Consider the following 25,732-nt stretch of genomic DNA (forward strand, 5'->3'; position numbering starts at 1 on the left):
ACAATCAGTTGCTTTAAGTAAGTTCTTGTTTGAATCATGTCAGTATGGTAAATTGAATAGGAATGGATCCAGATCAAGTTTTCAGACTTGCTCCTGTGCTCAAAGGAGAATTTATTCATGCTTACGTATGTGGACAGATGCCACACACATCATTAGGTGGATCTAACTATTCTGTTATTTTATTCTGTTATTTTTCCTTACTTCATATAGGTTTGTATATTTTCTCGACATTAGAAGTGATATGGCTTCCATGTTCTTAGAGTTTCAACAGTCAGTGGAAAGGCTGTCAAGGAATACGCTTAAAGTTACTATGACTGATAATGGGAGAGAGTTTATTCATGATCAATTTCATAATCATTTCAAGAAGACTGGTATCATCCATGAAACCTGTTCACCGTATACACCAGAGCAAAATGGTAAAGCTAAATGTGAAATCAGATCTATAGTCGAAAGTGCTCACCCAATGCTTCTCAATTCTTGTCTTAGACACACACTTCGGACAGAATCAACATGGTAGTGTATACATTAAATTACTGTCCACATAAGCCTAATTGTGATGAGATGCATTATGAGAAATGGTTCAGAAAGAAAAATCATTAAAGTGTATGAGGAGATTTGGTGCTGAATGCTTTATGCATATTCCCAAACAGTTTCAATCCAAATTTGAAAGTAAATGACAGTGTATGGTAATGATTGGTTACAATAACAATTAAAGGCATTATTAACCTTTAACAAACAAGATAACTGTTTCACAATACATGGTTTTCAATGAAAATGCCACAGGATATCCTACAGAACTTGGACCCAACAACATTATGCATGAGTACAACTTCCTGACAGATACAGAAGGAAATGAAGTTCAACAATCAGTTGAAAATGAAGAGGAATTTTTGCAAGAACATGGACCTTAAGCTACTGTGAAGGTTTCTCTGTTAGGAATAAATCTAAGAAAGCATGATGAACTTGCCCTCCAGTTCCTTCCCAAAATAACTGGCTTATGCAGCAGTCAGTGATGAACTACAAACTTTCAGGGATGTAATGGCATCCAGAGAATGAGAAGTGGTATGAAGCAATGAAAAATGAAAAGTCTCCATGAACACTAAATGGTATCTGGGATTTAGTGGATCTGCCTCAAGATCGGCAGGATGTTAATTGTAAGTGGGTTTATAAAATTAAACATAAACCATATGGTAGAACAATGAGAAATAAAACTAGATTATGTGCAAAAGGTATTCTCAGAAACTGCAACACATTTCTCAACATTATGTACAGCTAAGGAATATCATCATTGACTAACAAAGCCACAAGAGTAACTAAGCATTCTGCAACAATCACTGACCGTGTACTAAATGACTTGGAGAAAGCAAACTGTAATGATGTTGTAGGTAACCTGGGCCTTTCATATCATGCCAGTCAGCTCTTAAAATTAAACATAGATGTGAAACAAAACACTCACACATAGAAGAGTTTTCTCTAAGCAAAAAAAGGTTGAATTTACCATGAAAATGAACACTGAAACATGGGAAGAAGTGTCCTTGGAAACTAGTACGGACAGGAAGTTTTCAGTTTCTATCAAAATTTAAATTCAGGTTTGAAGAAGTGTCCCCAAAAGTACTATGAGTCACTAAAACACGAAACAACAGTAACTGGGTGACCAACAGGACAAGGAAAATCCTACGTAACACTCGAACACCTCAGCAGCATAAAAACCAACCAAAATGATACTGCATTTCAAAAATACTATCATCCATACAAAAAATATATATACAACAGTGTTAATAACAGTAAAATGGCCTCAATATGATAAACATTATAGAAAATGGAGAAAACAAAATGAAAGCATCCTGGAATGTCACCAAACAGGAGACAAATAGAAAAAAGACAGAACAGGTAAACATACACACAACACAATGGTGCCACAACACATTATCCAAACAAAAATTGCAAACTTTGCAAATCAATATTTCAGCAACATAGCTACCCAGCTACAACACAAATTTGACAAAATAAGCCTGTACAAACACTGAACTATGTTCCAAACACAATGATGCTGCAAGCCACCTCTTCAGAAGAGATAAGCAATGTTGCTCAGAACCAAAAAAATAAAAGATATTGATGAAGTGCCTGTGTGCTTGCTGAAGGATTGTATAGACAGTATCATGAATGAATCATTCACCACAGGTTGCTCCCAAGAGGCAATAAAGCATGTGAAGGTCCTGCCCCTGCATAAGAAAGGAGACCCCAAAAATACAGAAAATTATTGGCCCTTCTCTTTACTGTTATCATTTTCAAAAGTAGCGGAATCCATAATGAAAATCAGACTCATGGGATACCTAACAAAGTGCAATCTTCTGTGTAAAGAAGAGTTTGGGTTCCGGCCTCATAAAAGCACACAATCAGCAATGGCTCATTTTACCAGTGTTGCTCTGAAAGCACTCAATAAATGACGGCATATAAAAGGCATCTTCCTTGACTTCAATAAAGCCTTTAACACAGTAGATTACACAATTTTGTTAAATAAACTGGAAGCTATAGGAATAAGAGGGGTAGCAAATAAGTGGTTTCATTCACACCCAAAAAACAGAGTGCTGCGGGTAGAAATCTCTCAAACAAACTACACCTTTCTGTCACTGAGTATATTAATATTGTAGCCCCAAGGAAGTGTGCTTGGTCCAATACTATTTGTGATATTTATCAACGATTTTCCCCAGTGTGTCAAACATGGTGAAACAGTATTGTTTGCTAATGACAGTAACATTCTAATCAGTGAAACATCATTAAGTGTACTAAAGGACAAAGCTGAAGAAACACTCAGGCATATTTCAGATGGGTAGACAACAACAAATTAACTTTGAATATAAAACAAACACAGTATTAGTTTCCACATAAGCAGAAAAACCAAAAATAACTATTTAAAAGTGAACAAAGAGCTCACAGAATATGTATCACAAACAGAATTTCTAAGGATACATGTTGACACACAACTAAAATGGACTGGGCATGTTAATGCCCTCAGGAAATGAATAGCTTCAGCATACTTTGCACTGAGAATAATAAATTTTGCGTGTAGTAGCTAATGCACCAGAACAACATACACTCCTGGAAATGTAAAAAAGAACACATTGACACCGGTGTGTCAGACCCACCATACTTGCTCTGGACACTGCGAGAGGGCTGTACAAGCAATGATCACACGCACGGCACAGCGGACACACCACGAACCGCGGTGTTGGCCGTCGAATGGCACTAGCTGCGCAGCATTTGTGCACCACCGCAGTCAGTGTCAGCCAGTTTGCCGTGGCATACGGAGCTCCATCGCAGTCTTTAACACTGGTAGCATGCCGCGACATCGTGGACGTGAACCGTATGTGCAGTTGACGGACTTTGAGCGAGGGCGTATAGTGGGCATGCGGGAGGCCGGGTGGACGTACCGCCGATTTGCTCAACACGTGGGGCGTGAGGTCTCCACAGTACATTGATGTTGTCGCCAGTGGTCGGCGGAAGGTGCACGTGCCCGTCGACCTGGGACCGGACCGCAGCGACGCACGGATGCACGCCAAGACCGTAGGATCCTACGCAGTGCCGTAGGGGACCGCACCGCCACTTCCCAGCAAATTAGGGACACTGTTGCTCCTGGGGTAGCGGCGAGGACCATTCGCAACCGTCTCCATGAAGCTGGGCTACGGTCCCGCACACCGTTAGGCCGTCTTCCGCTCACACCCCAACATCGTGCAGCCCGCCTCCAGTGGTGTCGCAACAGGCGTGAATGGAGGGACGAATGGAGACGTGTCGTCTTCAGCGATGAGAGTCGCTTCTGCCTTGGTGCCAATGATGGTCGTATGCGTGTTTGGCGCCGTGCAGGTGAGCGCCACAATCAGGACTGCATACGACCGAGGCACACAGGGCCAACACCCGGCATCATGGTGTGGGGAGCGATCTCCTACACTGGCCGTACACCACTGGTGATCGTCAAGGGGACACTGAATAGTGCACGGTACATCCAAACCGTCATCGAACCCATCGTTCTACCATTCGTAGACCGGCAAGGGAACTTGCTGTTCCAACAGGACAGTGCACGTCCGCATGTATCCCGTGCCACCCAACGTGCTCTAGAAGGTGTAAGTCAACTACCCTGGCCAGCAAGATCTCCGGATCTGTCCCCCATTGAGCATGTTTGGGACTGGATGAAGCGTCGTCTCACGCGGTCTGCACGTCCAGCACGAACGCTGGTCCAACTGAGGCGCCAGGTGGAAATGGCATGGCAAGCCGTTCCACAGGACTACATCCAGCATCTCTACGATCGTCTCCATGGGAGAATAGCAGCCTGCATTGCTGCGAAAGGTGGATATACACTGTACTAGTGCCGACATTGTGCATGCTCTGTTGCCTGTGTCTATGTGCCTGTGGTTCTGTCAGTGTGATCATGTGATGTATCTGACCCCAGGAATGTGTCAATAAAGTTTCCCCTTCCTGGGACAATGAATTCACGGTGTTCTTATTTCAATTTCCAGGAGTGTATTTTGCATATGTTCATCCTATGATGAGTGATGGGATAATATTCTGGGGAACAAATGACAAAAATCAGCAAGAGAACTCACTGCACTCAGCTGTTTAAATCTATGGGAATTTTGACTGTTCCATGTGAGTAAATTTTGCAAACAGTGATCCATATTATAAAACGACACTGATCAGTACCCAATGAACAGGTCTCTACACAAACATGGAACCAGATACAGCCATTACTTACATCTCAATAGAAAAAACAAAACAAAAACACAAAATTGTGTGCTACATAATGGAATTAAACTATACAATAAACTACCACAAGAGATCAAAGACAAAAGTGAAACACATGCCGTCAGCAATACCCTAAAAAATTATTTGTTATAAAAGTGTTTTTACACAATAAAAGATTACCTAAACTGATGGGTAAATTTTGTTGACAACTGTGCTAACGATTAATTACTGCAATTAGAGGCACTTGACAATATGTTCAATAGAACAGTTAAATGCAATGTCCAAATGGGGGTAACTCAGTAAGACAAGAAATGTATGTATATATTTATGTGGGTAATGTGCACATTTATATACCTTTGTGTCTGTATTTTATGTATTTATGTGTTGATAACATCCATACAATTTATATTTTCCATGGATGGATATATAAATAAAATAAATTATCTTTGCCACTTCTGACCAGTACACAGTCTTTTATTCCTTTGCACATGTACACATTTTTTTTCCCCTAAGAAATGTTGTGTCTTGTATTTTAAGTGCTTTTGTTTTAGCCAGGAACTAAATGTCATTCATCATATGGTGCTATAATTTAATTATGGGCTGTACAACAATAATATTAACATTTTAGAACGCCTAAAGTTTGTACTTCCATAGGTACATATGAGAGTTCATTGAACACTGGGCTTCTGGTACACATTGCCTGTACCTCAGACCTTTGTTCATAGTTGAAATCATAGAAGAATTTATTTGCATGACCTGAGGTCACCAATGAACTACATAAATTATTGTTACTTTTGCAGGATAATTCCACTAACTCGTAGTTCTTCAGATGAGAGAAAGTTAGCCTTAACATATAAAAATATAATTATCACTGGCTACGTGACCAGGTTTGAAATACCATTAATGGCACAAAGTTATTAGAAATTGAATGCAACCTCGGTTTAGACAGCAGGGATAGAAAACATCGAGAGAAAGGTTATTTACAACTTGTACAGAAACCAGTAAAGACTCGAAGGAGAAGTTAGCCAAAGGAAGTAAAAGTTCATGGTGAACATCAACATGAGCACAGAAATGTAGCCATATTAAATCAAGTGATGATGGGTGAATTAGATTAGGAAATGAGACACTAAAAGTAATAAAGGAGTTTTTCTATTTGAGCAACAAAATTTAAAAAATTGATGATGGCAGAAGTAAACACGCTATAAAATGTAGACTGGGAACAATGTGAAAAGATTTTATGAAAAAGGTTTTTTTTTTTTTTTAATATTTAACATACGTTTGTGCTTTGGTGGCTCAGTAGTTAAGTGCAAGATTATGTATCTAAAGGTATGGTGTTTGATCGTTGGTTAGTCCCTAGATTTTTGCGGGTCACCTCTGAAAATGTTTGTTAATGCGAAAAATGCCAATGTGCACCGTGGTTCGGGATTACAGAAGAGTCCAATTCCACCACTCTGCTTTGACCCATGACATCACCAATATGGCGGAAACGACCATTCTCAACGTCTCCAATATAGCACCTATAACATCATTACATAAATGACAACAAACACGAAAATACATACAAAACCAACAAACACATCTCTCTCCAAAAATATAATCAAACTAATGGGACCGGCGTGAGAAATTGGGGGTTTTTGGGTGGGGTGAAACTAAATACAAACACATACAGACACATACCACAATCCCAAACCACACAAAACGACAACATAAAAGCACCACAAAATTCCCAAATTCCGCTACACTTACAATATCGACAGAAATTGGTCACTTCCCTTCACCTACATAGCTCAACCGCAATTGTTGATACCACACATTAAGAAACCAAATACTCCAAAAATTATAATCACACCACAACTATCAATACCACAAAACCAACACCTAAACCAACACAAATTGGAATCAGACACTTCCCTTGGCCTATATAGGTCAACAGCAACTCGCGATACCACAACACACATAGCTAAGATGACAATTGGAAACTGACACTTCCCTTGACCTATATAGGTCAACAGTAACTCACGATACTAAAACACATAACAACGACTCATTGAAATCTAACACTTCCCTTGACCTGTATCTTGACCTATACAGGTCAACAACAGCTCACGATACCAAAACACACATAGCTACAATGACAAATTGGAATCAGTCACTGCCCACGACCTATACAGTCAGATACAACTGACAATACCAAAAAAATTGAAATCGAGTACTTCTCCTAAGATACATAAATCGACCACAAGTGCCGATACCAAAACATCAACTACCAACACATGCAGTAAATAACGCGAACTCAACAACACATAAAAACCCCACCGAACATCATAACACATGAACAATAGACTCAAAAAAACTACTACTTACCATAAAAAAGGCGCTACACACTAACCCCAATTCGCATAAACAGCTTGCATACCCCACATTTCACTATCTCCATCACAAGCCCAAAGAGTTGCAGAAACTTAATGAAGGACATGACACCTCCCATTTCAGCCTGCAGGCGCACACTATTATACTTAGAAGTCATATCCATACCTCACAAAAGAAGCCACAAAAGAAGTGACAAACAGCAAACCAATAATACCAAAAGACACCACAATAACATAAACACAATGGAAACTTAATTCTTAACTCACTGTCACTAATCTCCGTTGTTCTATAACAGTCACAACCGATAAATGCACACTTCAAGCACCAACATCCAAATGAACCCAATACACCACATAACACATGGACCATACACACACACACCACCATAGGACAGCACCAACCACAAGATGACATCTGCAAACACAACACACTCACAAATTAAACTCTGTGCCATCATGACATCACACAACACAACACCCTTACGTCACGGGTCAAAGCCGACGGGTGGGATCGGACGCCTCTGTTGACCCCAATGGTTCAGTGCCCATTTTAAACTGTAGGTCCTCCTGTAACTGGCTCCATAAGTCATTAAGGGTTAGAGGAAGGCAATGGCATTATCACTTCCAGCAGGATGATGCCCAGTGAAGCACTGTGGTGTTCAAAACAACCTTCAGGTTGATGTTAGTTTTAGTTGTATTAATTTAACTGTTAGGAAGTCTTTTCTTAAAATATTTTGAGTGTAGCCTTATACGGAAGTGAAACATCAACTATAAACAGCACAAACAAGAAGACAGTACAAGATTTTGAAATGCGTTGTTATGGAAGAAAGTTGATGATTAGAATGAAAAGATTATGAATCGAACTGCAGAGAAGACAGCTGTGTGGATAAACTTAACTGAAAGAAGGGATCAGTTGATAGAACACTTGCTCAGGCACCAAGAGATGGTTGAGTAGAGAGCTAAAACTTTAGAGGGAGAACAAAACTTGGGTACAGGAACCAGGTTCAAATGAATCAGCAACACAATCATCAGTTAGGCTGCAGCTCTCAGTTGTTATACATCTACAGATCAGCAAGTTAAGTGTTTATCTTTTTCTGCCTTTCCCCATACTATATTTATTAAATTTCACGCATGTTGTTCTGTTTAAGAGGTTTAATCTCACGTTTTTGTAATGGTAAATTCGCAGTAGTTGCTCAGTGAGCAGCCAGCTCCATAGCTTATTAACACATCACGTTCACTTGTGACACATCAGGAGGGTAGCATGTTGTATAGCCGGGATTCTGTCTGTTTTTATAGTTTACTTCGTCAATCAGTCTTGCTAGGATGGTTAGGATGTGTGCAGGCTGTATGCAAACACAGGATTACCTGGCCAGAGTTCACAGACAACTGAATGCACTTTTGGCAATGGTTAGTCACCTTCAGGCTGCTGCCTCAGGGTGTAGCAATGGTGGAGAATCTGGCGTGTCGCATGGGACACCTCAGGTGTCCCTTGTTTTGCCCACGGGCTCTGTTGCCAAGACACCTCCTAGTGTACCCAACACAGCTGATCCACCCTCACCGCAGGGTGAGTGGAGGGTAGCAAGTGGACATGTGACCGCTGCTTCAACAGAGTCTGAGCTCCAACATTGGGCGTATTAAGGAGCCACTTACACAGACAGCATTCAGGACTGGAAAAAATGTCAATGTGCGCTCGGTATGTCTACCAGGGGGCCTCATCCGAGATGTGGAGGCGGCCTTGTCTGTGGCTATCGAGCAAGCAGCGTGCAGTCAACTGGACATTGTGACTCATGTCGGCACCAATGGCACTTGTCGCATGGGTTCTAAGGCCAGTTTATACAGGTGGCTGGCAGGGTGCAAGCAGAACTCACAATTTGCAGCATTGTTCCCACTGTTGATTGGGGTTCTCTGGTTTGGAGCAGTGTGGAAGGCCTCAGCTAAAGACATCATTGACTCTGTGGTGGTCTTTATTGCAGATTTCTAGACCTGTGTTATCAAGTGGGGATTTGTAGGACTCCCCTTGATTGGTCAGGGCTGCACGACATGAAGGAAGCAGCTACTCGGGTGGCAGAGTAATTGTGGAGTGCACATGGTTTTTTTTAAGGCTTGATGAACACTCACCAGTCGATGTGCAGCAAGGGAAGTCAGATGGCGTCCAGAGTAAACACACTTCAACCATCAAAAGTTTATCAGTAAACTGTCAAAGTATTCGTAAAAAGTTCCCGAATTTACTACCCTGCAGAAAAACTTTCATGCTCAAATTATTCTTGGGATTGAGAGCTGGCTGAAAATGCCAGTTGTGGAATGTATATTAGAACAATAGATTAGAGGACATAGGAGGAGGAGTGTTGATTGCAACTGACAAAAACATTGTTTCTATTGAGGTCAAAGTGGAGTCTGACAGTGAAGTTTTCTGATCATGTATAATAGTTACAGGTGAAACCAAGATTCCACTGTGACAGTTCTAGAGTCATTCAAAGAAAGTCTATGGTCAGTAGTGCATAAATACCTAGATCATGCAGTGCTAGTTGAAGGCAACTTGAACCTACCAAGAATAGACTGGGACGTCAATGGATTCATTGTGGGGGTACAGGCAGTCGTGTGAAATGTTTTTGAACAGGTTTTCTGAAAACTGTCTTGGGCAGCTAGCTCAGCAACCCACACGCAATGCAAATGTCTTGCACTTTGTAGCTGCAATTAGGCCAGATCTCATCAACAATGTCAGTATAGAAACGGGGATTATCGGTCATGTCATCATAACAATTATGGTTAATAAGTCAGTCAAGAAGGCTAGGAGTGTGTTTCTGCTATATGTAGCGAATAGGCATTTGTTAGCATCTCACTTAGAGAGTGAACAGATGTCGCTTAGTACAAGTGAGATGGACATAGAGGGATTACGGGCAAAGTTCAAGTAAATTGTAAATCACTGTCCAGAGGGTTATGTGCCTAGTAAGTAGATAAAGAATGGCAAAAACCCACCACAGTTTAATAATGGAATTTGGAGATGCTGAGGAAGCAGAGGTTGTTGCCCTCTCAGTTCAAAAGGGAACACACAATTGATGGAAAGCAAAGATTTGTAGAGATCTATGCATCTGTGAAAAGATCTATGCCTAAAGCAACAATAACTACTGCTGTTAACTTTAGCAAAAGATCTAGCAGAGAACGAGAGAAAATTCTGGTCCTATGTAAATTTGCCAAGCACGTCTGTTTGTTGACCAGTCTGGTGTGGCAGTTGAAGATAGCAAAATGAAAGCCGAAGTTTTAAATTTCGCATTCAAGAAACAATTCATGCAAGAGAATCACACAAACATACTTTCATTTGACCATAGGACAGATTCCCGTATGGATGACATAGTAATAAGCATCTCTGGCACAGAGAAAAAACTGCAAGGCTTGAAAGCAAATAAGTCACCAGGTCCGGACTGCACTTATTGCGAATCTTGCACTTATTGTGAATCTCTCACCCAGCATTAAGTTCCATGCAACTGGAAAAAAGTGCAAGTGACTCCTGTATATGAGGAGGATAAAAGAACAGACCCACGAAATTACAGACCAATAGCCCTATGTTCGGTTTGCTGCAGAATTATTGAACATATTCTCAGTTCAAATATAATAAATTTTCTTGGGACTGAGAAGCTAATGTCCAAGAATCAACATGGCTTCAGAAAGCATCGCTCGTGCAAAATTCAGCTTGCTCTTCTCTCACATGATATACAGTGAACTATGGATGAAGCACAACAGGTCTATTCCATATTTCTATATTAATGGAAATCATTTGACATGGTATCCCACTACAAGCTGCCGGAAAAGAACCCTGTGTGTTGTCTCAACAGCAAGTGTTTAACAGAGGCAAGGGTATGTCAGGTGTACCCCAGGGAAGTGTGATGCGACTGCTGTTGTTCTCTATATACATAAATGATTTGGCATATGAGATGGACAGCAATCTGCAGTTGTTTCCTGATGACACTGTTGTGTACGGTAAGGTGTCAAACTTGGGAACCTGTAGGAAGATACAGGATGACATAAACAAAATTTCCAGTTGGTGTGATGAATGGCAGCTACCTCTAAATGTGGGAAAATGTAAATTAATGCAGATGAGTAGAAGAAACAAACCTGTAAAGTTAAAGACATGGCATTAGTAGTTTACTACTTGACACAGTCAAGTCATTTAGATATATGGCTGTAATGCTGCAAAGCAATATGAAATGAAATGAGCATGTGAGGACTGTGGTAGGGAAGACCAATGGTCAACTTCAGTTTATTGTGTGAATTTTAGGAAAGCATGGTTCATCTATAAAGGAGACCATATACAGGACACAGGTGTGACCTATTCTTGAGTGCTTGGGATCTGTACCTGGTCAAATTGGAGGAGGACGTTGAAGTATTTCAGAGGTGGGCTGCCAGATTTGTTACCAGTGGGCTTGAACAACACACAAGTGTTACAGAGATGCTTCAGGAACTCAAACGGGAATCCCTGGAGGGAAGGCGACATTCTTTCAAGAAAATTTAGAGAACCGGCATTTGAAGCTGGGTGCCGAAAAGATTCTGCTGCTGCCAACTTAACCTGCATGTCAGGACCACAAAGATAAGATTTGAGTAATTAGGGCTCATACGGAGGCATATAGACAGTCGTTTTTTGCTCACTCTATCTGTGAGTGGAACAGGAAAGGAAATAACTAGTAGTGGTACAGGGTACCATCCGCCATACACCGTACTGTGGCTTGTGAAGTATCTATGTAGATGCAGAAGTATATGCAGGCATCATCACAATTAGCATTCTTTAATAAAAACTGAAAGAACTACAAATAAATCAGACCAAATGTGGAACATTAATTTTCACAAAAAATATGATGCAAGTTGTATGAATATTTTCTGTGAATAACTGCAGTGGAATTCTAGCAATGATTCTGAGTCTTAAGCTTTTCACTGGAGATAAGCACAAAAACATTAAATGAAATCTGGGGCAAGCTATCTAGGCATGATGAATGTCATGCTCAACCCAACCAAATATTTATTTATTTATTGTAATTTCTAATGAATATTCGATATTACATGCGGAGATTTCTTTATTTATTTGTCATAAATAGTAGCAAGTTCAAAAATCAAATGAATTCAGTATGGAACAGTGCACTCTTAAAGAGGGGACAAGGCCTAGAACAGAAGCAGTGCCACCCAAGACATATATCCTGTATTGCCCGTAGGTTGGCAAATTGTCTGTTGTGCACAGCCAATAGAAGGGTAGTTTTATGTTGCCAGTGATAGATGAGGAAATAGGCAATGCATTTTTAACCCCAAAATTAAAACCATTTGATATTCTTCACAGGTTATTAGTAGTTATGTTGAGCCATGAAAGGTTGCCTCAAGCTGTCCTCTTACCAGTGAAGTTTTCTTTGTTTTTGGAATGAAGGCTGTGGTGACAAGAGTGATCTGTAGTATTGACCAATGACCACATTGCATTGAAAGGTACACAAATAATGAGAGGTTGAGTGGTGGACTGACACCGAAACATGTGGAATGCTTGAACCAGAGACTTGAAAGGTTCTGTGATAAGATGTATCTGTGACTTTCTTGATTTCTGTCACAGGTCACAGATCTGAGAACTGTACATCCCTCTTAAATAGACCAGGGTATGCACTACGTTAGTGACTGCTAACTAGGAACTGACTGTGTGTAGGATGCACAGAAGATTTATTTTGTTTCTTTTTTAAGATTAGAGAGATAGGCCAGTAGAGATAATGATAGCAGCACTAAACTCTGAAGTATCAGTGTCAGACAAAAAGAAGTCTGTCACAGATGGGACTATTAATCTTAGTGAGCAATTTCTGAAGCATTTGCAACAAATTCCGGATTATGAAGTGCTCCTGAAAGCAGTGGAACTCATATAATGCTAGGTATAGAAATCTGGCTTAATTGACAGCAGGAAACTATTTGAAGTAAATTTAAGTGTAAAGAATAGGCTAGTTCGAAATCAAGGTAGTGCAGTTTTTACAACAGACATGAAACTCAAATTCAGCAAACAAGAAATTGAACCTGCATGTAAGATTGTTGGAGCAAGACTTGGTAACAAGGGTGGGCATAGACTTATAAATGGTTCCTTCTATCGACCGCCAGACTCACCTTCCAACCTAACACACGTCTACACAATGCCACAGATCAATTTGTCGCACCAGTACAAGAAAACCCCAGGTTGTGAGTACATATATCAGCCAACATACTGCCTTCGCTGGAGGAGACTAATCATCTGACACCTGATTGGAATAATTACAAGTTTGTAAGTGATGGTTTTGACAAGACACCCTGCAAAACAATACCCAATGCTTTCTTAGAAAACTACTTACATCCAATAATTTGGAAGAGCGCTCATGATAGAAATATATTACATCTAATGTCAACAAACAGACCTGAGTTCTTTGAGGACATCCACACTGCCTCTGTTATCAGTGATCATGAAGCAAGTGAGGTAACAATGATTGTCAAACTCTAAAGACCAGCTAAAACTAGCGAGATGATTTACATGTTCAGTAAGCTAGATAAAGATCCAGTCATGTCATCTTATAGACAAACTCAAAACATATATCTGTGGGCAGGAGCATATAAAGGAACTGTGGCACAAGTTTAGAAGAATAGCTGACACATACAGCATAGATAACGTACAACAGTTCATGGCGGGTGGGATCCTCCATGGTACATGATCACAGTAAAGGAACCTTTAAGGAAACAGTAACAACTGAATGACTGTAAAGCAAAGTATTAGGCTCTAGACAGACATATTCTACTGTGAAAAGGGCAATTTGTGAAGCCTTCAACAACTATTATATCACAATCTTATTGAAAGACCTCTCATCAAATTCTCAGAAATTCTGATTGTGTGTGTATATTTTTGCAAAGGAAGATACATGGCTACTGTCCCAGCTTAATACTCACACCACTGCAAAAACGTGTCATAGATATCAGTGTCGGTAATACCGAGAAACAGATGAAATCACTAACACGAAGAAAGGCCAAATTCAATGCCGAAACTGCAACAAAGTTCACCCATCTTTTAGTCATAACATACTGTATTCATCAAACAAAAATTTGTTTCCTGTGATTGGAAGAAAGCATAAGTCATGCCCATCTACAAGATGAGTAGCAGACGTGATCCACAAACCTACTGTCCAATTTCACTGACATCCCTCTGTTGCAGAATCCTAGAACACATTCCGAGCTCAAAAATAACGGAATATCTTAAAAGAAGTACTTCCTCCACACCAACCAGAAAGATTTAAAGAGAAAAAAAAAAAAAAAATCATGCAAAACCTAACTTGCAGTTCTCTCACGTGATATTCTGAAAGCAATTGTTAAAGACAATTAGGAAAATGTAATACTTTTATTTATTTCTGAAAAGCATTTGATTCAGTGCCACAAAAACACTTATTAACAAAGGTACAACCACACAGGGTCTTCTTCCTGTTAGCATTAATCTCGTGTAGAACGGCGTCTGCTGCATTCAAGATTTGGCAACATTATTTTATTTTGTGGCCAGGCATGCTTCCCATCATCACAGTCATGGGAGGGAAGACTTGTGCGCCACCTGTCTGTGAACTGTGTAAACGTGGTTCCGTGTGTGATCATTTTTTTAACTATTTATGTATCGTACTTTCTGAGAAGGGAATTGGGAAGAAGCCCATCATTTGGCTAAAAAGAAAGCATGGGGAACTGCCTGAAAGCCACTCTCTGGGTGTCTGGTGCACCAGTCACGGTCATTAATGTGCCACACAGATCTGATATGCAGCTGCCTGGTCGCCCCAACTTGCAAGCCAGCATGTTGAGTGTTTCCCTATACAAACAGGTCTACAATCACGTGGAATATCAAACAAAACTGGACGAAGGGTTTCTTGGTATGGAGGATTAGCATGTTATCTTGGATATAGAGTCACTGTTAATGTGCTTGAGGCATGCCCTAATGAAGTGTGTTGAGACCCTTGTATATTAACACCTGGCAGACAGTATCTGGAAAAAACTGCACAAATATCCAGTTATATATAGATAAGATTTCAAAGTGGTTTAAGATTGGCAATTAACAAAACAAAGTATCTAGGACTATATTATCAATTAGCCACAATTGGAATGTCAACTCATAAAATTGCTGGGTGCAAAAATCTGTGGGGGGATTTGAAATAATATAGGCTCAATCTTAGGCAAAGCAAGTGGTAGACTTCAGTTCATTGGCAGGATAATGGGGAAATGCAGTCAGCATATAAGTGAGATTGCTTGTGCTAGAATATTGCTTATGTTTGTGACACCTGTACCAAATAGGACTAACAGAGGATACTGAACATTACAAACAAGGTGTCATGAATGTCAATGACTGGCCCATAGGAAAGTGTCCCTGAAATGCTCAAAATCCTGAATTTGTAAACACTTCAAGATAGACACCACCTAGTCTGTGAAAGCCATATTACAAAAACTTCAAGAACCAACAGTAAATGAAGAAACTAGGACTACACTAAATACTTGTATGTAACACTCTCGCAGGGACCGCTAAGACAAAATTGGACTACCTTTGTACACAGAGATGCAATTACGTGGTCATTTTTCACGCAGTCCATATGTGGTAGGAATGAGAAGAAAACCTCTGCCATGCACTACACAGTGGTTTGCAGAGAACGTGTGTAGATGAAGAGGCACTTACACAGATTGCACAGATAGCAGTGCACGTTAAACTGCTGCTTCCAGGACGGGGAGGTGTGTTGGCCCTGGATAAAATCCGGTCAGTGGATTAACGATGAGGATCAGTGTGCCAATCAGCCTGAATGTGATTTTTAGGGAGCTTCTCATATCCCACTATGTGAATACCAAGCTGACATCCAAGTCCTGCCTCAGTGACAGGATTTGCAAAGAATTAGAAAACTTCCACTCTCTTTCACATGAGTAACATTACACGCAGACACCTGGAATACACACACTCTGTCCCCGCATCTAGCAAGCCCATTAAACTAACCATGCCTACCCTGAGCCAACACGGAACAGATGCACATTAAAAAGAAACAGTATGTATGTGGAGAGGCACAAGGAAGGAGACAAGGGTGGAGGGAAGAAAGGAATAGAACAGAAATGTGGTACCAGTGAGCTCACCTTGGCACAGGCATGGGAAGTTTTACGTGACATGCTATGAAGTGAAGGATTCAATTGGGGAGCGAGGGTAGTGGGAGGGGGGTAGTGTGGCAGAAACTGTGGAATGAACAGTACAGTACCTGATACACACAACGCATTTTGTCTACGGAGCCAATAAATAAATATAAAAACATGGATTAACAAAATATAAAAACATATATTAACAAAATTTAGCGGGAGTATGGGGACACAGGTGAATGTGGTTGTGGGGTAAAGGTCAATATCAGGGCCAGTGGCAGACTTCATGTTCCCTGTAGCAATGCTGTCAGTACTGACCTTGAGGTATGATAGGAATTGAAAGGGGGTGTGACAGCTGCTGATGGTATGCAGCCAACGAGAGAGTAAATGACAAAATGTTTCGAAGCAAGATACTAAGGAATATTGTCACATTCTTCTATGCCTCTATACCACAACCTTGTAAAAGATTCAGAACACCAATCAATGCTTAGCGCACTGGACTCGCATTCAGGAGGGCAACAGTTGAAACCCATGTCTGGCCATCCTGATTCAGGTTTTCCATGATTTCCCTAAATCATTTCAGGCAAATGACGAGATGGTTCCTTTGAAAGGGCATGGCCAATGTACTTCCCTAATCTGATGGGACCAATGACCTCGCTGTTTGGTCCCCTCCCAGAAATCAGCCAACCAACATTTGGATCAAACATTCAAATATATGTGACAACCAAGATTGTAAATTTAACTGCTGGTCATTTCACTCACAGCTATTTGGGATGTGCTATTAAGTCCCAACCTAATCACAACCCCGTGATTCATGACATATTGGATGGGGGGGGGGGGGGGGGGGACTTGGGACAACAGCAAAGAAGAGAACACTATCAATTTCAGTGCCAGACTTGTGCTGCCTCTTATTTCACCTCTCACTGGTTACATTAAAGTATCATTTCACTGGTACATGAAATTGTCACATTGCTAACATTTGGGCAGTAGAGAAATACTGCTGTAACTGGCAGTGGCCCTGATCAAAACTGTAGGCAGTAGAGAAATACTGCTGTAACTGGCAGTGGCCCTGATCAAAACTGTAGGCAGGAGTGTGACTAGTAGAGACTGAAGCAGGAGGACCGTAGAATCAAAGGATGTGTTGTAAGAATAATTCTCATTAGCTAGTAATGGGTGTAAGTAGTATGAGTTGCAAAGCAGTCACCGAGATTAAGTAGACTGAGCTCACTGACCTACTTCGCCACTGAGACATCAGTTTCACTCTTAGCTATAGTCTGGGCCCCAATACCAGCTTTTGCGAACTGCATAGATGAGAAGTAACCTTCCAACACATCCTTAGACCAAAAATTCCTAATGACTAAAACTTTGTTAATTACTTACTCATACTCAACTCCACCCCTCCATTTCCTTGTGGCTTGCTCTTCATTCAATCAATCTACACCCACTATATGCTCTTTCTGCTCTCCCTCTTCCTGTTTACCACCCCTCCTCAACCACTTTACTGTATGTGAGGTGCAACTACCTTGCCTGCACGAGGACAGGTTCAACAGTGTTACATTCCAATCACGTTCCCTTGCTGCCTGTTCCTCTCAGCCGCCATACTCCCTTTCTTCCATTCCTCTCTTCTTCCCCTCACCCAATCCACCCAACACAATTTGCCCCCTCAGCTGACCTGTAGTAGCAGGACAATGTAGCCTTCCATGAATATGTACACGTATTGTATTTAATTATTCTGTTAGCTCCAAAGAAGATATTGTTGGACTGTTTTAATCTGGCTTATGCTCCTATTGGTGATTCAGTGCCTGTAAGGTGACAGGTTACCCTCACTCCTCTCGTTTTTTATCTTCTTACCAGGGCATCCCAATACTGTACCCAGGTTGCAAGGTAATAGCTTGGTAGTGAGTTAGTAAAACCAGTTAGTTACTTAGTTAGCTGTATGTTCCATTGATCATTTGCACGAATAAATCTTAATGATGTGGAATGAGTCATTTTACATTCACATCATAGATTAGTTTGTAAATATGATTCAAATGGCTCTGAGCACTATGCGACTTAACTTCTGAGGTCATCAGTCGCCTAGAACTTAGAACTAATTAAACCTAACCAACCTAAGGACGTCACAAACATCCATGCCCGAGGCAGGATTCGAACCTCCGACTGTAGCGGTCGCTCGGTTCCAGACTGTAGCGCCTAGAACCGCATGGCCACCCCAGCCGGCTGTAAATATGGGTACATGCTGAACATTCATTAGTTCTTTTGTTTTGTTCATTATTATTATTAAATATACAGATGTGGGATAGTAATTTCTACCCACCACCTATTACATATTACAATAATAGAAATAATTCTACAGAATAGGAGTTGTCATGGAGAAACTTTTTAGTTGCTGCATTGTATACTTCTTTTAGTGCTACAGACAACCTTTGCACTGAGTACTGTGGCTTTGCAATTAAGTACAATCATTGTTCTTGCTGAACTGCAGTAGATTATTTACAACAAACATTATGAGGGAATACACACACTCTGAAGCAGTAGTCAGAATGCCCAACTCCTTAAACACTGAAATAGCATTTTTTTTCTTTCTTTAGTGAATGTTTTGTTGGCTGAGTGATCATTAGTGTAGCTGAGAGTCTAGGATAGACAGAAAGTTAATAGTGTGATGTTGAGTTTCTGAAGCCCAAAAACGTGCTGTACTGAGAAAAGGGTTATCCATGATGACCCAAAAATTATTTTTTAATGTTATGATGAATATCTCATGAACTTTTGAGGTTATGACCACAGATTTTGCAAATACATTGCACATTCTGTGGCTATAGCCACATCAGGATTTGACACAATTACATCAGCTCATTCCTACAAAAACTGTTTGCTGCTCTTCCACTGCATGCTTACAACCTTATATGAGGACATGATTTTAGCTTCAATTACAGTAATACTTCTCTTATGATTTCACCAGAAAACTGGCAAAAACATACCGTATCAGTTAATTCCAGTTCAAACCAACATTTGCAGCTTTTTTTACACAATGTGGCATAAGAAGTAATCAATCATGTATGTACATACCTTTTGAGGAATTTTGGGATAATATCACATCTGATAAACTGTCCCAGTCATCTCTTTTGCAAAACAGTTTCACGTTTTCTTCAGAGTTTTCAAGCAATAACTCACAGTCCAATTTTTTCTCTGCAAATGAATACTTCTTCTTTGTTTTTGCAACTGATAAAATATTAGGAAATAATTTATTTGGCAGATGTAAACTCAGATAATCAACAACACTGCTCTCTGCCTTTTCTAATAAAAGTACACTGTCTGACTCTTCTAATGAGTCAATGAGGTTATCAGGTAACTGATTATGTGAACAAACTGTCAAAAGGTGGTCATCACTTGCAAATGTATTACTTGATGCACATGAGGTCATGCACAAAAGACTTACACCACGAGGTGAAAAGATTGTATATTTCTCATGTTCATTACCTGGCTTCAGTTTATATCCCAAAATTTCTGCACAGCCAACAATTACAGAAACCTTAAGCTTTCCTCTGACATAAACTGAAGCCCCACTTTTCATTATCAATAGGAACCTATCATTTTCCACAAAACGAATATCAATTTGTGTGCCACAGGTGTCAACATCACTGGCTGTACATATCATAGATTGGGTTTGGCTGCGTGTATGAAAGATATCCCTAAAAACAGAAACATCACAATCATTGGTATCTTCAATGGATAAAGATTGAAATTTTTCCCTTACAAATGTTTGTGGCACATTTAAACTACAATTTGTGTCATCTGGAGTACTAGCCACACCACCACCTTCAGCACATGTGTACACACGTGAGTCATTACATACTTCTTCATGGGAACAAAGAATTTTCTTCATATTTTGTGTCATTTTGGCAACATCGTCTCTGCCCCCTTTGCCAGTTCTGCAAACACTTTCTAGCCTTGCGGCTATAATGTCTTCCATTGAATTCTGACCTTCACATTTCACTATTAACGGTGCAATATCACACACACCTGTACCACATGATGGCACATACTCTTCAGTATCCACATTATGCACTTGTAGACTGATAAGCTCTACTGAATCAGACACAAAAGCATTGTGACTTGCAGCAAAAACATTGGGGTAACTGTCATTCTCATTACTTTTCTCAAATTGGGATGAGATGACAGGAGCTAGGGCTATATGTTCACTGGCACTAAATTCGGTAATTTTCGACTTTCTTTTCTTCTCTTTCCTGTTTCGCAATTTTTTCCCGGATGTTTTTGAACCACTGTCTGCTCCTTGTTTTTCACTTTCATCCTGACTGGTCCCAGTCATGTCACTGACCGGTAGTAATAAAGTAGCAGCAGTAGCTTGTATTTCAACGTCTCTCCTCTCACTTACACTCTTTCCTACAGGATCACAACTCTTGTTCAATAAGTCAGTTTTTATCTCTGTGACAATTTCTGGTTCACTTACATTTCCTGAAGTAATGGTATCACCCCTATGAGACGTGCCTTTTTGTGGTGTAACTGTATCGGCTGCCTCCAAAATTTTTGACGTGACATCCGTTATAAACTGAACCTCCACACTCTTGTTCTTCTTCATTCTCTTGGGGTCCAATCTCCAGGAACTTAAATCCACTGGTTGCACACCCATTCCGGAAGCCTCGAGTTTACCCCGTGTCGTTAATTCATTATTACCTGCCCTCGCTGACAACAAGTTTCTGTCGAAAACAACATAAATTAGCGACATATTCATTTCACGAGTGCTGTAAGGACAATACTGTAAACTAACGTATACTTACTTTACTTTATTTCTAAATCCTTTTCGTTTCTTTAGCTCCTTCGACGCTGTAACATGCGCAGCTCTGAATCTTTCCATGTTTATAGGCTGCTAAATTACTTAACACAAATCTTAGCGCACAGGGCAAATAATACATAAATCAGTAAATAGTATTTTCTCGCGAAGATACAGTGCAGTTACGTGTCGAGGGTACAAAATAAAGAATATTTAAGATCATACTTCTCCTTTTCCCCTTCTCCTAAAACTGTCACTATAGTATTACACATAATCGAACATGTTTTTTTCCGTTTGTACACAAACCTACACGTGTTCCGCTCGTACAACGTAAACAAATAGTTTTTCGTCTTGCCGATAACGTCTTTGAGCAGAGAAGTCAAAGGGAAAGCTATCATTACATGACGGCAGTGAAAACTTGCACCGGTGCACAACCAGTCAACTGATCTGTGGCAGCATCCTACTGGCTCTTTCTCGTATCATCTGGTCCCTGTCTCTTTGCTTACCACATACATGTGCCTCTCTTCACCAAGGTCCAAGGGCATTAGCAATTCCCGCAACGTGGATCTTCCAACATTCTGTTTCGTTCAACTCAACAACGCAGATGTTGAATAGTTTGTTTGCGCGCTTCAGTAGTTAGCACCATGGCAAAAAATGGGCGTTGTCTTTAACTAAGTAAATAGATATTTACAAAAGGTAAAAGATTTAAAACACTGAGATAAGATTCTCATTACGGCCTTCAGCTATTCCTTATTGCAAAATAATAACACAGCATCATTTTATGTGACGCAATGTATTCCAGAGGTATTGTCACTTAGAGTATGGAGCAGCTAACTTAGTTCCGGGATGCTAAATAGCTCTTGTGACACATCGTTTCACTGGAATTTGATGGCATGGAAGTTGGGGAACAAAATGACACTCTCCCTAGGTACTGTAGAGTGTATATATGAAAATAGCAGAACAGGATGGGAAGATTAGAGCCCTTCAGGCTGAATTAGATAAAGCTAGGGAAGAACTAATAAGGTTAAGGCGGGAGAAGGGTGAAGAGAAGTGGGAAGTGGTAGCAGGGAACAGGGGCCACAGAGAGAGGACGGTATCTAACAGTTTCGTTGTTGGCACAAAAATATATTTGCCCTGCTGCCACAGTTAAGTAACGAAGAGCCTCATGTAAATGTAGATGTACCTGATGCACAGCAGAATTCAGTTAGGAAGTCTGTTGCTTCAGAAAAAGCAGGAAGTAAGAAGTAGGTATCAGTCATGGAAGAGTTGTGGGCCAACTTCTGCAGGGAAAATTAGGTGGCAGCTACCAGGTCACAAACGTTTTAAAGCCAAGTGCATATCTCAGCTAAGTGATAGAGGGCATAGGATCTTTGTGTACAGGTTTCACCAAGGAGGATCATGTTGTAATAGTGGGTGGAGCAGGGTACAGTATCGAAAGAGACCAGGGCTACAATATTGAGAGTGACCTGGTACAAATAGCATCAGCAATGAACCACACTAATGTTGAGTTTGTGCCTGTTTTCAAGCCCCAGTTGAACAGCTCTGTGAGTAGGGTCAATATGGAGTTGGATCGACTGCTTCGGGCTGGTGCTGGGTCAGGGATTGGTTTGTTTCTTGTTGACACTATTGATAGGTGGGGCTTTACTTCTCACGGTCTACATCTCGATAGAATAGGGAAGGATATACTGGCTCGGTTGATAGCAAATTCTTTAAGGGGGGACACTGCAACAAATCTAAGTAGTTCTTTTTTAAGTTACACGCTCAATATTGAAACAAGATGTATCTGAAAATATTGAGCATAATACTTGTGAAGACAAAAAAATAACAGTCTATTTATTACATCAAAATGTTTAAAAACAAAATTAATGAATTTCAGATATGTTTAGATGAGCTACAGTCTACAAATCCTGTTGATATTATTTGTATTTCTGAACATCATTTAGGAAGTGAAATTGAAATACTTAATATGGAAGGATATACCTTAGCTTCAAAGAATTGTAGAAAAGAAATGGAGAAAGGTGGAGTTGCCGTTTACATTAGAAAGGGTCACAATTATAAAAACATTGACATTCTTAAATAATGTAGTGATAAGTATTCTGAAGCATGTGCCACACAAGTAGAAGCACACAACAGAAAAATAATTATAGTCACAATATAGGGTTCCATCTGGTATTTTCTAACTATTCACTAAACAGCTTGATGCAGTATTAAATTTCTAAACTTCTAAAAATAATGGACTCATACTAAGTGTAAATTTTAATTTAAATTTTCTGGAGGATAGTCACTCGAGATCCATACTAAAGTCTCTTACCATTTCTTATAATCTCATTCCCTTAGTTCAGTTTCCAGCCAGGGTTATGGGTACCAGCAGCACTGCTATTGATAACATTTTCATAGATACTACCACACTGCTAAATCATAGTATAAATTCAATATTTAATGGCTTTTCAGATCATGATGCCCAGTTGCTTACATTTAATATAGTGGGGTCTGATTCAACTAAAAAACGGGAGTTGGGAAACTATATGAATAATAAATCAAACAGGAACTCAAGGTTTAAAAAACTGTTTGAGAAATACAGACTGGAAAGATGTATACAATTCCCCCAGGATAGATGAAAAATATAACCGTTTCTCTAATACGGTCATACGTCACATTGCTGCCCTAAGAAAGTAATCAAAGCAAATAGAGTAAATGTATCAAAACCTTGGATTACAAATGGAATAAAAGTATCTTGCAAAACAAAGAGAAGAGTGTACTGAATATGAAGGGAAAACGACGGCTACAGAGCTAAATCACCTTACAAATTATATTGTAAAAATCTAAACAAAGTAATCAGGACATCAATACCTCTAACAACAAGATAAAAACTATATGGAACATAGTAAAATGTGAAACAGGAAAAACTAATCAGGCAGATGAGGAAATTATGTTAAATATAAATAATGAGTTGATTAGAGATACCTCCAAAACTGCAGACACTTTCAACAACTTTTTCCTTTCAATAGCCGACAACTTAGTTTTGCATCGTTCCTCAGAAGACGGCTTAAAATATTTAAAAAATGCATTTCCGCAGAAATTTGACAAAATTCAACCATATCCTACCTCACCAAAAGAGATTTCTAATATTATTAGCTCTCTTAAAAACAAATGTTCCATTGGTTATAATGAAATCAACACTACCATAATTAAATGTTGCTCCTCAGAACTTTGTGAAATACTGAGTTACTTATGTAACGAATCCCTCCACAGTGGTACTTTTCCAGATAGGTTTAAATATGCTATTGTCAAACCATAACACAAAAAGGGGACAAATCATCAGTGGAGAACTTCCGCCCATTTCATTATTGGCAATATTTTTAAACGTGTTTGAAAGGGTCATGTACAATGGACTTTATAAACATTTAGTACAGAAAAATATTCTCATTCGCAGTTTGGATTTCGGAAAGGATTGTCAACTGATCGAGCTATGTTCACTTTAATGGATGATATATTAGAATCAATAAATGGAAAGTTACTGCCATTTGGAATATTCTGTGATGTGGCTGAAGCTTTTGATATTCTTAAGCATGAAACCCTTATACAAAGGGTAAAATATTATGGGATAACAGGAGTAGCAGGTTCACGGTTCTCATCCTGTCTTTTTAACAGAAAACAGTGTGTGTCTGTATCACGCTTACCACATAACAATGGTCATTCAAAGTACGAAACCATCAGACAAGGGGTGCCCCAAGGCTCTATTATAGTTCCCTTGTTTTCCTATTATATATTAATTAGTAGTGTCACAAAACTTAGTCTAATTTGCAGATGATACAAGTATTGATATAAAAAACAGTACCCGTGATGTGACTGAGCAATCAGCTAATGATATGAAACTTCCTGGCAGATTAAAACTGTGTGCCCAACCGAGACTCGAACTCGGGACCTTTGCCTTTCGCGGGCAAGTGCTCTACCAACTGAGCTACCGAAGCACGACTCACGCCCGGTACTCACAGCTTTACTTCTGCCAGTACCTCGTCTCCTACCTTCCCAACTTTACAGAAGCTCTCCTGCGAACCTTGCAGAACTAGCACTCCTGAAAGAAAGGATATTGCGGAGACATGGCTTAGCCACAGCCTGGGGGATGTTTCCATTCTATGGGAATTAGTCCCTTTCTTAAATATGGTAATTCATTCAATATTATTTCAAGTTCTCTTAATTTTTCGGCCCACACATTCTGGCAGTTCAAGAAGTAAATTCTATACCGGGCGTGAGTCGTGCTTCGGTAGCTCAGTTGGTAGAGCACTTGCCCGCGAAAGGCAAAGGTCCCGAGTTCGAGTCTCGGTCGGGCACACAGTTTTAATCTGCCACGAAGTTTCATATCAGCGCACACTCCGCTGCAGAATGAAAATCTCATTCTGGAAGCTAATGATATATTTGTAAGTATTAATGGGTGGTTCACAGCAAGTGGATTGCCACTGAATTTTGACAAGACCCGGGACATACAGTTTAGTACCTCACAACGAATACCTGACCCTGTAATTATAATATATCCAAAAAATGAAATTAAAGCTGTAGACAGTGTCAAATTTTTATGGCTACTAATTGACCACAACCTAAATTGGAAAACTCACACTCTAGACTTAATGAAACGACTTAATTCAGCTACATTTGCAGTAGGTATGATAACAGAAATAGGTGATTTAAAAATAAAGAAGTTAGTTTATTTGGCCTACTTCCATTCACTAAT

The 25,732-nt window shown here is 39.9% G+C and overlaps 1 protein-coding gene across 1 annotated transcript in view; it reads right to left on the reverse strand.

Moving 5' to 3' along the window:
- LOC126484407 (polynucleotide 5'-hydroxyl-kinase NOL9) overlaps nt 1-21,346 on the reverse strand; it is a 72,056-nt gene extending 50,710 nt beyond the window's left edge. The window contains exons 1-2 of the mRNA XM_050107908.1: nt 21,011-21,346; nt 19,281-20,929 (exon numbers count right to left, since the gene is read on the reverse strand). Coding sequence (XP_049963865.1) covers nt 19,281-20,929; nt 21,011-21,087 — 1,726 coding nt within the window. The 5' untranslated portion in view covers nt 21,088-21,346. The remainder of the gene's footprint in view (nt 1-19,280; nt 20,930-21,010) is intronic.
- Nucleotides 21,347-25,732: the final 4,386 nt, after the last annotated feature.

This window comes from Schistocerca serialis, chromosome 6 (genome assembly GCF_023864345.2).
Source record: "Schistocerca serialis cubense isolate TAMUIC-IGC-003099 chromosome 6, iqSchSeri2.2, whole genome shotgun sequence".
Classification (NCBI taxonomy): domain Eukaryota; kingdom Metazoa; phylum Arthropoda; class Insecta; order Orthoptera; family Acrididae; genus Schistocerca; species Schistocerca serialis.